Below are 15,685 nucleotides of genomic sequence, written 5' to 3' on the forward strand. Positions count from 1 at the left end.
ATAACGAAGACGATGCCAATATATTATATAATGTTGGTGGTTACTGGTCGGTGGTATATTCTTGTTGCGTGCGCGTATATATGTGCACAATGTTCATATATTATTATAGCCGCCGTTCTAAACGGTTGTATATAGAGTATAGGCAATACCGAATTAGCGTAATGTTATGGTATATTAATGCAAATGTTACGTTATTAGTTAACGGAGCAAGATTGATGAGATCCAATTTGGTGGCGAAACCGTAAATAATTACGATGTATTACCGCCGATACAGTAATACGAACAACAGTAATAATAATTATTATATGACCGCGTTCCCCGCGATATATCTCGCGCGTGTGTTTACTGTTTATATACTTATAATACATAACGACGGTACAATTACACGGATTGGTATATGTTATATGATGTGTATATGTATAAACTATAAACATATATCAACGCGACGTGGTATATTATACGAGTCACTGCACGCGACGATGTCTTACTCGGGATTTCGTCTCGGACCGACTGAATAGTTCAAACACCGCAATGTGTTTAATTCGTGGTTCGCACATTCTGTGCCGACGATGGTACAATAATGATAACACACAACACCTAAACCGGCTAAACCATTTAATATATATATATATGCGCATTCAAGCTCGCGGTTAATGCTTGTTAATAAATCGCAGCGAAATAAGTCGAAAAAATTTCGGCACATATAAGCATAATATGTATAACACTAGGCGTACACCATTCTCTCGTCACCACAATAATAATAATAATAACAAAGCCGTACGCCCGTACTCATTAGATATGTATTTTATTATTAGTGTTGTTAGTAGAAGCGCACTCACGATGAAAATGTCTTTTTTTTACTGTGTTTTGCCGGCGTCTAGCTTGCACCATCCCGTAGACGACGGTCGCCAAACTGCTGATCTGACTCGACTGTCGGCTCAGGTTGTTCGCCACGGCTCCCTTTTTGCCCACTACGAAGTACGTTTTCATTTCGCCTTTGCCCTTGACCGCGATCGAGCCCCGGAACTCCGTCTCGTAACCCCTGTCCATCAGGATCTACACCAATGACGATAATAATATGTATTAATAATAAAAAATATAATATTAATAATAAACGCGGACAACAAAGTTTGATAATGCGTCAATATATATAGGCGCATTATATGTATCGAAAATTGATTATGGTTCTTTAATATTTAGATACAAATTTATAAACGATAAAATAAATAAAATTATACTTATAGATTTTATACGTATAAACTGAAGTCATGACATTTAATTATAATACCTATTGTACGCATAAACGAAAAAGTATTATTCACGCTGCTTCACTGTTTGGTTGTGCCTATACTACCAAAAGTGAAATTATTGTTTCTCGACGCGTTGATCAAATGTCAGGCATTCCGCCTTGATCTGACATATTGTATTACGCGAAATGTAATTTTCCGGAAGTGCACTATAGTGTATGTACCTCTAAAGATTACTACTGTATTATACATATATGTAGTTAACATACATTCAAAACATTAATAATTTAATAATCATGTTTTAACGCTGTTGCGTGCACGTGACAACATTTGAACACAACCCGTGCGCGGGACAATTTCATATTACACGAAGTAACAAACGACATAAATCTTAATAAACGATTCTGTAAAATATAACCGTTCGATAATGGCTGCGTGTATACCAACGAGTTGCGCGTTTCACCCCCTCCGCGTATATATTGTAATGCTGCTGCGTTGACGACGACGAAGACGTAGCCGTTTATTATCGAAAGAAAAACAGCGTTCAAAGTTTAAAGTGTCCGACAGAAGAATATGTTTACATAAATTTGAAATTTATGTATAGTATTATACGAGTATGTACTATACGTCGAGCGTTCTGCAGAATAATAACACAGGTAAGTATACCTATACAACACGCCTTGCGTGTCTACAATATAATGTAAAAACGCGCGCATCATCCGTAGCCCAATAAAGTGAATTATTTTGTTTATTCCGACGGACCTGGTTGGTCATCTAAAAGGATAATATGCTTATAGTCTACCTCTGTACATTACACTATTTTATTTTTCAAATTGATCCGTAGTATCCAATTTTTATTTAAAAACAAAATAACATGAATAATGCATGAAACGCACGCTTATATATTATGTAATATACCTATACCCTTCTGTAATATGTTGTATTATTCTCCGATACAAGCTTAAAACTTTTCATCGTACTCTTGTGCATTTTTATTTTGTTTAAATACATTTAAAAACAATCGTCACAAACAGGTAATAAGATTCATGAAACTTTCACTCGAATAATCAATTAAAAGGAAAAAACAGTGGGATACACGGTTATGCCGGTTACAGTTGCAAGAACGGGTATTGTTGATCTCGTAAAACGATTCTAAGCAATCTAAGTAGGTATATCTCGCGGCTTACCCAAACAAAAAAAAGGTCAAGATTTTTTTTTTTAACACGGGAACTGGAATATATTATTTTTGCTGTTTTTTCCATAAACTATATTGATAAATTTGTAAAAAGGTTTTCTCAAAGTTAAACTTGTATGTAGGTAGGTAGGTACATAATTTCCTTTAAACTTTTAGGAAACTTATCCTCGTTGAGCATAAAATACTAAGACAATTGAATTCGGCTAAGTAATGCATTGCTGATAAAATAAGGGTTTAGACTGTTTTAGTTTATATGGAACTATGTGCATGAAGTATGATTTACTCATGTATAAACAATAAACGTTTCAAAGCATTTATACCTATGCAGAAGGGTTTTGTTATATTTTATTATAATAGTTGTTGTAGACACTGTAACCAATAATATAATAATTATTGATCACATAGTTTTAGTTATAAGACATTGATAACAATTTTGTATAGGTACTTACGTTATTTATAGTCATCTACTAAAATATTAATAACTTATGTTGTTAATGAATTTAGTTAATTAGTTAAATAAAGGAAATTACAAATAATGTTTCAAAGCATCTTTACGACTACACTTATATAGCGAGGATTTATTATACTTTATTCTAAGGCACAATCATTTGACAAAATTACTCTATAAGTATGTCACGTTACGTAGATTTATGAATTGATATTACATGATATTGATATGTATAACATGTGTAGTATAACAATGATGTTTTTTAGTATACCTATGTAATATAAATTGCTATCGTTGTCCTGCCAAAAAATGTTTACAGTGAATACAATTTTTATTGTACCTATAATTTGTTATTTGTTGTATGTGAGAAAAATATAATTAAAACAATTTAACAATGCAATAAATTAATGTTTTTTTAGACGCATTTTGTATAATTTATTACCCGTATAATTCTTTTATTTTAATTATACGTCATGTAAATTGCACATAATATTAGATTATTAAACGTCGCGATACGATTATTATTTTTCAGTTTTTTAAAAGAGACAAAAAAACATAAACTTTGGTCATTATAGCCGATGACACGCCGACGACAAAAACATAATAATATTAAATAAATGCGAACAACGAAAAGCGACGCCAATACGGAATGATGTAAATATAAACAAATTATAATTTCAAAACGCCAGTGACGTTAAAATTAATTCAATTACACGATTCTTACTTTGGCCGTGCTCTCGGGCACTTGTATCCGGCCCATAGTGCCCGTGGAATCCATCCTGGAAGCCTCGTTCACGGTGTTTCCCCATATGTCGTACACAGGTTTCCGCGCTCCGATGACTCCGCCCACTAGGGCACCGCAGCTTATTCCTGTCGGACACGAATCGATCGAAATAAAATAACGTTCATCAAAGGATGTAATTTATATACCAAAATAAATATACGGGTTTGATGTCTACAAAATGTTTTGTTTGTATTCGTAAAACTTCGATATGTATATAATATGATCATCACGCCGTTTGCATTAATTTCGTCATACTTTGGTAGTCCGGTGTATATTCCATAGGGCGACCCTCACCGTTTGTTTATCCTAATATCCCCCGGACCCGGTATATATACATAATGTGTATATAATGATATGTACATTCGTCTAACCGCCTGCCTCCCGACTATGCGTTTTAAATATTGCTCGCGTATTTGTATACAACTAATGTTTACACCGCAATTTGATCTAGAAAATTGGCAGTTTCAGATTTTTAAGAGACATTACGTTTATTTTGTAGGTCGTAGGTGAATCAAAAGTTAGAACGAATTACAATTATATGTATGATTATAGTAATTATAGAACAATAATAATTGTGTCCTTATACGGTTTATACGGTATTAATTTTCCAAAAATAATAGTATACTTCAAAAGTATTAATAAAAAAAAATATATAAATACAACTGAAAGAAACTTGGTGAAATATATAATAGGGTGGTAATTTTATTTTTGGCCATTGATTTTTAAAAGAGTATAAAAATATTATATATAGTAGGAGTACCTACCTACATTTAAATTACAATTGATTTCATGGATTTTTTTTCTACCTTTATGAATTTATTATAACAACTATTATACAACAGCAGTTACTTGAAGTATATACTTATCGTTATTTTACTATTTTTTATTGATATAATTTTTTTATTCCTTCTTTTATTCATAGCGAAACCTATTATAATTAGTTTAATATTAAATAAATAATGTATAATTATTATATAAGGTGCTACGTATAAATTAATATCAACAGTATAAATATATATGTGAAATATAATATTTTAGAATGGTAATGGAGTTTGTTTTTATGACGTCAGTTTGTTGGTTTGATCATAATGAACAAAATGTAGTGTATTTGTCCATCAATTTTAAAAATGTACCAACTATTTTTTTTAATAATTACTTACCAACCCTGAGCTGAAAATTATTAAACGAGTGCACATTGACATCTTGTAAACATTGTTTCATAGCTAATGCGAAGTCGACAAGAGCGCAAAGGTGACCGTATTCGTCTTCTCCGTCCTAAAACAACAATGTAATAAAAATATGTATTAATATTATCGATTATTTAGTGCTAAATTAAAATTTTACGTATTAGCGTTTAAACTACCCAAGGTCGAAAATAATATAAATTGTGGACATTTTAATTAAACATGGAATAATCAATATTACCTACAATAATGTTTCCAAGAAAACAATATTATTGGCCGATTTTTCAAATTATATTCAGATAATTTTTAAACAAGATATGTAGATATTAAAACAACCAAAATATACTGTGATTTTATGTTTTGAAAAACATAATAAAATAAATAAAATCCTATCTACCTAAATGATATTAATCGTACTAAATATATTGGATTTGACAGTTTAGAAACAATATTACATAATATTTAATAATGGTAATAATATTCTTGCCTTAACACCGGGATTTAACCCGGACGCGGCCATATAGCTTGCACCGACGGTTTTGATTTTCTCAATCGAACCAAATTTTGGTTCTGATAACAATTCGTCGAAGTCAGCTGTAAAACAAAATAATTTATGACATTTAACCAACATCGTAATTTATTGTACTGCGTAGTCATACACGCACATTAATCATTAAACACTTGTGTTCTTAAGTTCTTTATTAGCACGCGTATAATAAAAACCTTAAAACAGGTTAAAAGTTTAAAGCTCTTTCGTGTGAAAGTTTGACCCTTATGAGTAGTAGACACACGACACTATATTTCCAAAGGAAAAAAGAAAACTTAACACCCACCAAAGTACACGCTTTATACCTATTTATATATAGTTCATTAAGCGCCGTATGTATAATATATTACAATTTAGACCACGAATGCGGCGATAATCATGATAATAATAGCCATACTATATTATAGTACCTATATACTACCATAGTATATCACGGCGCGCATTTAGGTAAGTGACAGTTTTAATCGATTCCAACATATACACACTTAACCGACACAATATAATAAAACAGCAGGTACCCACAGAGTGCACGACATAAAATATATTATGTATAATCTATTCACGTATAATATACATAGTATATATTTAAATAATATAAATATATGTGTATAATATAATGTATATATAGATCAAGTGACGTCAAAACTGACGTCCACCCGTACAGCATCGACTGCCTGGATTACTACAGATTTCGTATTGTGCAAAGTTCACCCTCCCAAAAGATAGCAATGGGCGAACGGGAAAAACAGGCTAAATAATATCATATTTTAATATGAGTATATAATACTCATTCTCTATCTACGTACAAATATATCTACATAAATACCATTAGGCAATAATAATATTGTTAAAACATACATCGTGTAAATGCCTCACGTGCTTACCGATTATTTCGTTCAGCAATCTGATGCACTCCATGCCTTTGTTTATGTCTTCAGAATAAAATTCTGTGAAATTTGGAATGCTTGCAAACATGACGCCAACCTTGTCGATGGACTGCGAGTACAGTTCCTGTGAACAAAAACGTGGTTTTATTATATATATAACCGAATGAGGTTAAAATAGCAGTCGCATGTCTATTGCTGCGTGTCCGAGGGGGTTGTATTTAAAGCATATTTGTGGTTCAAACCACATGCTCATCAAGCCTCTCCTCCCCGACATCATGATAGGTTTTCATTTTAACATTGAGTACCCGCTTTTACTTACGTCCGTAGTGTGCCTGCGTGAGGACGACAGGAAATGGTGGGCGACGTGATCGGGCAGTATATTGCGCAATAGTTGTCGATTGTTGGTTCGGGTCTCTCGCATTTCGGTAAGTTCCCGTTCGGCTTCCCGTTTCCATAGAAAGTCTAGCCGGGAAGTGACCTCTACTAGCCGGGCGTGATAGGCCACCAGTACCAGGAACACGATCAACAGCAACAGCATCTGCGACGACAGCGGCATGGTGCGGTGTTCAGTGTCGGTTTGTGAGAATACCTGTGGGTAGGCTAGCGATGTGAGTCCTGTGTACACGGCCACCATGATGGATGCCAAGAAAGTCTTGACCAGGAAGTATAGCTTGAGCGTGGTGGCTAAGGCTATAAGGCAAAGGACCCACGTGAACACTAAATACTCTGGGTGCACACAGTCGTTGGTTTCTTCTGTCCGCCGTTTTGTCCTTCGGCCGTCGTCTCCGTCCGAGTTGTCCACCTTCCTAATCAGGTGCTCGTCGGGCGTAAATAGCTAAATTAAATTAATGTAAGTAAACATGTATGAAACCTACTGATTTGGACAGTAAATTAATTTTATTTTCGTTGTTTAACATTGAACGGAACGATCGCATTCGCTTAAGTATTTTATCCGTTGATTTACGTTGCTTAATTTTTATTTTACTTTAACAATGAAAGTACGATGTGATTTTTTGGTCTGAAAGCGCTTTTAGATAGGAGACTTTACGTGAGTGTGTCGTTATAAACGACAATATTAACAGTCGAGATACTCACGAGACTAAGAGTGGAGGAAAAACATATAAGTCCGACTACAGCGCAAATGAACATTGTCCGCCTGAACCGGTTTTGAACCAATACTGAGGACATCCTCTGCAAAGCAGACGGCAAGTGCATGAACTCTTCTGCCATGACAAGTGTCAGTGCAGCGCAAAGCACAACGGTGGTGAATGCCAAGGCAACCAATAGTTTCATGCATCGGGGCAACATGATCGTTTGACAACATACGACTAACAGCCATATGATAAAACAACACGCCATGTTTGATTTAAACATGTCTTCGCGTAACTGACAAAACTAAAAATAATAATATAATTAAATCATCAGTGGTTATAATCAAATAATATAATTTTATTATTGAAGGTATGTTATTATATAATTATAGTTTTGTATTGATAAGTTTTATTGGCGAACAATTTCTTTTAATAGAACTTTAACAATATGTATTATTTTATAATAAATTCGTGATCTTACTTTAGTTTCAATTTCTGGTTGTTTGAACCTTAATGTCCATCGATCTATGTTTTCGTTTCTCATTCTTTCATTACTCTCGACTTCGATACAATGATCCATTATGTCTTCGGCGTGTTCGACGTCTCCTTCGATCGTGATAGGAGTACCACATTCACCGTCTTCGATTTCCAGTTCTTGATCACTTGTATTTAACTAAAAAAAAAAAAAAAATGAACAAATTTAACTTTATAATTTAGTTTTAATACATTTTAATATTTTGGTATTTCAAACGTACGTTTTCAAATGGTATTTCCGGAGTCCATTCATTGCATTTATTGTCATCGATGTAATCTTCTATAAATCATATTAAAATTAAAATTATAATTTATAATAATCATTTTAAATAAAATGTAAGTACCCCATACTAAATATGGTTTTCATCTAATTATTCATGTGAATTCTAATAATACTTAAATTCTTATTTTCTAATTATTCGATGATTCTGCCTTAAAGATATTCAAAAGGAATTGTGTCAAAACTGATATGTTTACCTACTAAAATTTTACTGTTAGTTGAAATTTGGAGTGTATATTTATCGATTCTGCCTATTTCATATCGACTTCACAAAGCTTTAAATTAATACACACATATTTAATAGTAAAATTCATATTAATTTAAAAAAAGTTTGGTAGTAGGTTTCACGTGTAATGGTACCTATTATGTTAATAATTATTTTGAATTATATAAATTTTTTTATTTAAAATAATTCAGTTAAATATTAATATAATGTAGGGCCGATAGGTATACTTATAAACAGTATGAACTATAGGTAATATCCGATGGAATCGACCAGTCCTAATTTAATCATCAAATTAAGTTTTTTAATTAATTGCGAATTTTCATTATTTTTTTATTCTATAAACAATTTTTTTGTAGTTTTTTTGTTTAGTTGTTACGATTGAAACATTTTCAGTTGTATTTATTGTTAAGTTATTTTATGTAGGTACATTTTAAACCAATAACACGTCTGGTACATATAATATGTCTGCATCGACAGTCAAATGGAAATGAAATTTATAAATATCGGAAATAGTATGAATTCTGCATTCTGCTTGCGGAATCTCAATAAAGATCTTTGAAGGTAACTATTGAAAATCTTAACTGAAATGACAGAATAAAACGAAAACGTATACAAAAGATAACACAACTTGTGAATTCTACAGATAAAATTCTCTTTGTTTCTGATAGTGTAGGAAATTTTAATATAAATAAAAAATTAATATGTTATCAAAATACATCGCAACTAACTAAAATCATTTATTATAAAAATAAATAATGTATAAACTAAATACTTACTGAATATTATTTAGAAAATAGTTATTTATTACCTAATAAATAAATATTAACTTTTACGAATATGTCTACCTCTTATTTTTTGCATTAACTTATTTAGCTATTAAATATTTTTGTCAATTGTGACTTATGAGAGTTATGTACGTTAACATTTTTGGTTTTATTTATTTTAGATATACGATTAACTATTCTTTAATAAAAGTGTATTTAATGTTAAATAGTAGGTACTATAAGATCACCATAAAAATAAATAATATAAGAAAAAAAAAACTAGAAAAATCTTACGATGATACAGCTATATAATAATGTGCTAGATGATTGATGATTCGTGTAGGCCAGCAACTGTATACCTTAAACGAGGTTAAGAAAATCAAAATATCTTAAATCCTGATTATGACACCTATTTTTAACGACCAAAAAACTTTTACAGGCCAAAGATGTATACACACTCCTGAATGGCCGATTTATTCATGATGATACATATATATATATATATTTATAATATACACCGTTCATGGTATTTTTTTTTAAAGTATAATTTATGAATTTATTTATATATTATTATTTTAGCGAATAATATTTTTCATCTCTGTAGCCTAACCTAATTTACTATTCAACAAATTTGCTTGTTCTAACAATATTGAACAATGCACATGTACGGAATGGCCCACGCGATACTATTATAGCTGTACCGAATGTATCGTAACAGTATACCGTGAATATTATTACTAACTTTGACTTATTATGTTATGATACAATATTTATTATTTAAATTAAAACAATGTGTTTATTGTTGAATAACATAAAGTTAACTAGCTACGTGTATATGTATAAATCATGTGTTGTAACTATCGATTTTGTCCCACGGTATGTTTGTTCGAATAAATTAATAAATTATTCAAAGATTAAAATATAGATATATTTTTTAAATAAACTAAACGTAGTTATTTTAATATTAATTGTAAGTTTTGAGATTTATTATTTTTAAGTGTTAATAAATAGGGACTGTAAAAAAAAGTTTGAATATACATTTAACTATAATATTAGTCGTGTTAATTGAATATTGCAATCAATGAAAATGTTGAAAATTATTAATATTATTATATTATACATAATTATTATATAATTAATGAAAATTACTAATATTGTATTGATCTGAGTCGTTCAAATTATAAATATTTCAATTAAATAATTCAATAACAAATTACAAAAGATACACGTACAAATATTTTGATATTAAATATTATATCATGTTAAAAAATGTAAATATACTTATTTGTACAGTGTATTGTTAAGGTAATGCAATCACGAAATATTAATTAGCCAAGAAAGCTGGTATGAAACTCAGTTATATCATATTTTGTGTGTTGTATGAGTGCAATATACGTATTGTATAGGATATTTTTTAAATTGTTGACATAGTATATAGATATTATATTACTATGTCAACATTTTGTTTATTTTTTAATGAATTTTATAGACAATAAATTACCAATTTTTGGCGATACTAGTTTCTGCGTATTGGAGTTGAAACACAATTTCTCGTCCGACCATAAACGCGGTCTCGAAGAATTAATTTTCTGTAGCTTTCGGTGACCTCGGCAAGGTTCTTGTTCTTTAATCAAGAACGTTTCAATCCCGTGATCCTGCAGCACAATAAAACACAATACCGTGTCATATTCTCATAATTTTGGATAATAGTATAATAATATATTATAATAACTATACCCTTAAATAAGCATCGCGATTTTCCCCATGACCGGGTTCTGTGTCGTAGGCTTCTTCTAAGCAATCTAGAGTAGCCTTGGATATGTGAACACGTCTAAAACCGAACGGTGTGTAATAATTAACATTAAAGCGAAGGCGGTAAGAGAGAGAGAGAGAGAGAGAGAGAGAGAGAGTAAACGTTTCAAAAATATACCCGGGTATTCCGCCTGACTCCAAGTGATTGGCTAATGTCACGTCGTAAGACCACACGTCAAACTGCCATTTTCTGAGTCCTAAGACGCCACAAAGAACTGACCCTGAATGTATTCCGATGCGCATATTTAGATCGACCTGTTTCAAATCCAATAATTTGGTGTCAGTGTTTTTATTTAATCTGCATAATATGCGCGACCTATTTGATCGTGGTTCACGTACGACTCAAATTAATCATGTCCTATATTCACTCGAAATTATTTTTAACATAAATAAGGTGAAGTCGTGCATCTTTAAATTTTTTTTAAAAAGTAGCACAAACTCATTAACTACCGTGCTTATCCGCAGCATTTCGATAAATAGCTAACTGAACATCAAAAATTAATACCACGACGAGTGGAAACCTATTTTATGGGTAATATGTTCACGATATCTACGGCGGCAACGATGCATGATGTACAAAATGGGCGGATACGACAAAAATGTAGTTTTTTTTTTATTTATGTTTTGGGCACAAATGGGTTACACCATTCGCAAGTGTAATTATAATTTATAATATTATATGTTCTTACGTTCAATTTATTTCGCACTTCCTTAATCGCGTTTATCATATGCAAACCCATTTCTACACAACAAACGGCGTGATCTTGTCTAGTTTGAGGAAGACCTGAGACACAATAATAGCAATCGCCCAAAAGCTTGATACGAAGGCAGTGATTTTCCTAATTAATAGATTTAATAAATTGTAATTTCATTAATAAAACATATAATTTTTTAATAAAAATTTCGTATTTACCGCAGCTAGTTTATCGAAATTAGCGAATAGATCGTTCAGTACTCTGACTAATTCTTGAGCACAAGTACGACTCGCCCACTCTGTGTAAACAAACAAAAAAGTGTAACAATAGGTTAAATAGGTTTAAAAAAAATTATTTATTAAAAATTAGACTAATTAATATTTAAATATATAAATAATAATTATATAGTACTTATACATAATATAAAAATTATAAGGAACTGAATAATGCATATGATAATAAAAACTGTATCACTTTTATTGCTCGACAATATTTACTGTGTAAATTGAGTATAATTAAAAAACAATAAAAATATGCAACGTATACTGGTTTTTGTACGATAATCAACTGATTTAAATAATTTTTAAGTAAAATATTAAGATTTAGCCATTATAAGACGTATTGACACGCGTAGATTATAAATATTTCACTGACCTGTAAAACCTTTAATGTCGGCAAACAGAATACTGACGTCTTCGTAGCGATGAATGTAAATTCGGTGAAATTGATTTGGCATAAAAGGTCCTTTGTCCGTTTCAGAAGCGATGTCTTTAATTATTTCCCTAGCCACGAAATCCGGCAAAACTACATCAAACAAAATATGTTAATGACATTCTACAACGACCGATTTGTATAACAATGTACTGCGTTGTCAGCGTACCCGAGAGTAAAAGTTTTTCTTGTTGTTCGTTTTCCTTTTGGGTCTTGAATCGGGCTTCGGTGGACCTATGCGTTTCTAAAAACGCCTTTCGCTGACTTCGGTCCGTTAGGTACTTTGTGTACATCCCGGCAAAGTTGACGGCAGCGTACAACAAACTCATTGCGGTTAGCTGGCGAACGACGCACAGTCTATTCTGTATTTGCGAAAGAAAAAAATTAGAAACTTTTAAGATCGGCATCAATCATATTGCACGCTCACGAGGATGTCACGCAAGCTTCCAAGCCATTATTATTGTTACTTTATCGTTTCTATCGCGCATTATAGGTAGATAGCAAAAATGTATCATGTATTGATGTGATGACCAGTTCCGGACGATTAGTAAGTTATTATTTTAGGAACTAAAATTTCTATAATATATAGGTGCTATAAATTTTAAAATAAAACAAATTTTCGATACATTTATAGTTGAAAAAAACTTATCAATGTACTTCGAAAAAAATGTATATAACTGGTATATATTCATAATAAAACTATAAAAGTAAGCCCGTCGAGCTATATATTGGCACATAAACACGTGTGAGCTATCACGTATTATTCTAAAGTCACTTGCTAATCGTGTGCGACTGGTGTTGACCAGAGCGAATTCTAATGTAATTTGTTAAGTTTCGATTTTATATAGACATCATCATCGCATACGACTAGAGAACTCGGGCCTGCGAGGCGTGTCCCATATCATTGTATCAACTATAGGTATTCGGTATCTGAATAATTAGCGCTACAAAATTACTTTTTCTTTTGATGATTTCGTGTAACTGGTGATGAGTATGTGTAAGAGTGCGGTCGAACAACCGGCTAGTATGCACCACCTCAACGGAAGCGGTAGCATGGCATAAGTAACGAAGACGATGAACAGCACGTACCACACCAGGTATTCTCTAGATCCTTGTCCATAACTCTCCCATACGAAACCTATTTAATATAATACATTGTCAGGTGAATATTTTTATATAATATTACATTAGTTATTATCTATGTACTTGCGCCACGTTGGAAAAACATATAATATGCAATAACGGATAACCGGATGGATTCAGTATTATACAGAATGATTCAAAGTAAACTCACCCCTATTTTTCCTTTAACAATTTATTTATTCATATATTCTGTTTTTTTAAATTTTTAAATAAAAATAAAACACCATATATAAAATATACCATATTTTCAAACTATCGATTTTTCGTACTACTTAAGGAGTGTCATGTGGCGATACAAATTTATTTTTAAAATGAGAACTCCCCTTTTTTCTGTCAATTATTTAGTGGATCATTTTATTGACGATTTTCATTGTTACTTTAATCTAATAGTTAAAATTACAAATTGTTATGTACAGTTATAAAATTTACTAATCGTGTATATATCAATGATATGTCTAAAGGAAATTTAAATCGATTGTTACTATCTTATGATATAATAGAAGAAAATTGATGGAATACAATATTATCGGAATAATTTTACACCAGAAAAACCAATACTTAATTATAATGCGTGTTATGGCAGTTTATGATTAACGTCATTCTACTATGCATTTTTTATTGTAATAAATAATATATTATCGCGTGGGTACCTTGTATATTAATGAAACACCAAGTGAAAACGGCTGCCCACTGGAGATAGTTATTGGCGAAGCATTTCCACCAGCCGAGCAGACACACGGTGAGATTGGCAAACATCGTCAGACACGTCCATATGGCCCTTTGACTGTGGTACGGCTCGTGATAGGTCGGCAACAGCCACACACCTGTTTTCACAGGAAAATCATTGCAGTTATTAAAATGTACACAAAGCACGTTTAACAATAATATTTTACATGATAATCGCCGTAATACGTAAATATTTTGTCGAAAGTCGAAATCCCTCGTTCGAACGTATATTCGTTAACTATATGTCATATGCTATAAAATGTGCGTGGACCATTTACTTAATACCATAGATTTTAAATAAATATAATAACAGTATAATATGCAAGTGCGACGTGAATACGTGATGCTATTACTATATATATGCTTGGCGTTGTACGGACGGTATATATATATATATTATTATAACTGCTTCGTTACATATATTACTCTATACTATTGTGTTATTATTTTATTTTTACCTTTGGAATTTCTTCAATAACACATTTAATCAATAGTCGAAATAATTTTCGTAAATCTGAAAGACATTTTACCGGCTAAGACTGCTTTAAGTGTCATGTCGACGAAATTAACGATGATTAAGGACTTCTGTCGTTGTCTGTGCGAGTATCTCTGATACGATAGCTCGAGACTGGGTTCTCGAAAACTGTTGGTGAGCGTTGGACAATAAATGCCTTTGTAAACTCTGCCTTTTTTGAACACAGGCTCCGTGTACTCGACTGTAACAAATAATAATTACACTATTAAGCATGCCGGCGCATCAAGATTAGTGTCACAATAGTATAATACTACTATAATTGAATATTATGCACTATACTGTAATTGGAGTCTCGAAAATATTATCAATTTTTTTTTTTTACATAAATTACGAGGAAACAGAAATTATTTAAAAATATGCAGTTGCTCGTAAAAGTTGTGTAATGAGATTTATGTATATTTAAAATAATTTTCAGTACACAATTGTCATTAGAAAAGTGTTCTTACAACACATTTAAAAATCGGTGCAGCTGCTTTGCCGTATAGTAATAATATTGAGTGTACTTCATCATTGAGTATAAGTTGCTGTAATGAATGTGTTAAATTGTAATCGAATGACAACGTTTACAATTTTTTTTTTTGTAAAAAACATATATTAATGATGAATAATCATACCGCTCAAAATTTAAAATATTATACTAAATCTTGCATGTTTAATAATAGATACACAATATTGTATTCCTATACATATGTACTTACCGATACCGATGCTAAACCATAATGACGAAAACAGATAGTGATGATACAAATGATAAAAATAGGGAAAAAAATAAAAACGAAGTAAGTTTACATTATTACACGAAATCGAAAACGGCGAGATTAAATTAATTTATATATTTTTTTATTCACAAAAGGTATTATGTTTTACCATTTTTTT

At 31.5% G+C, this 15,685-nt stretch overlaps 1 protein-coding gene across 4 annotated transcripts in view; it reads right to left on the minus strand.

Moving 5' to 3' along the window:
• The window catches only part of LOC132927173 (adenylyl cyclase 78C), a 127,557-nt gene that overhangs the window by 14,650 nt on the left and 97,222 nt on the right, over positions 1–15,685 (minus strand). For 2 of the 4 annotated variants that reach the window (XM_060991665.1, XM_060991674.1), the window contains exons 5-23: positions 14,805–14,990; positions 14,199–14,372; positions 13,362–13,543; positions 12,575–12,767; positions 12,349–12,498; positions 11,913–11,992; positions 11,689–11,838; positions 11,118–11,254; positions 10,925–11,018; positions 10,689–10,842; positions 8,139–8,197; positions 7,865–8,056; positions 7,388–7,687; positions 6,612–7,127; positions 6,290–6,416; positions 5,346–5,452; positions 4,835–4,949; positions 3,615–3,760; positions 862–1,056 (exon numbers count right to left, since the gene is read on the minus strand). In XM_060991665.1, coding sequence (XP_060847648.1) covers positions 862–1,056; positions 3,615–3,760; positions 4,835–4,949; positions 5,346–5,452; positions 6,290–6,416; positions 6,612–7,127; positions 7,388–7,687; positions 7,865–8,056; positions 8,139–8,197; positions 10,689–10,842; positions 10,925–11,018; positions 11,118–11,254; positions 11,689–11,838; positions 11,913–11,992; positions 12,349–12,498; positions 12,575–12,767; positions 13,362–13,543; positions 14,199–14,372; positions 14,805–14,990 — 3,257 coding nt within the window. Of the gene's footprint in view, positions 1–839; positions 1,057–3,614; positions 3,761–4,834; positions 4,950–5,345; positions 5,453–6,289; positions 6,417–6,611; positions 7,128–7,387; positions 7,688–7,864; positions 8,057–8,138; positions 8,198–10,688; positions 10,843–10,924; positions 11,019–11,117; positions 11,255–11,688; positions 11,839–11,912; positions 11,993–12,348; positions 12,499–12,574; positions 12,768–13,361; positions 13,544–14,198; positions 14,373–14,732; positions 14,991–15,685 lie in introns of those variants that run through there. The other 2 variants (XM_060991651.1, XM_060991660.1) reach the window with 2 other exon arrangements.

Source organism: Rhopalosiphum padi, chromosome 1 (assembly GCF_020882245.1).
Source record: "Rhopalosiphum padi isolate XX-2018 chromosome 1, ASM2088224v1, whole genome shotgun sequence".
NCBI lineage: Eukaryota > Metazoa > Arthropoda > Insecta > Hemiptera > Aphididae > Rhopalosiphum > Rhopalosiphum padi.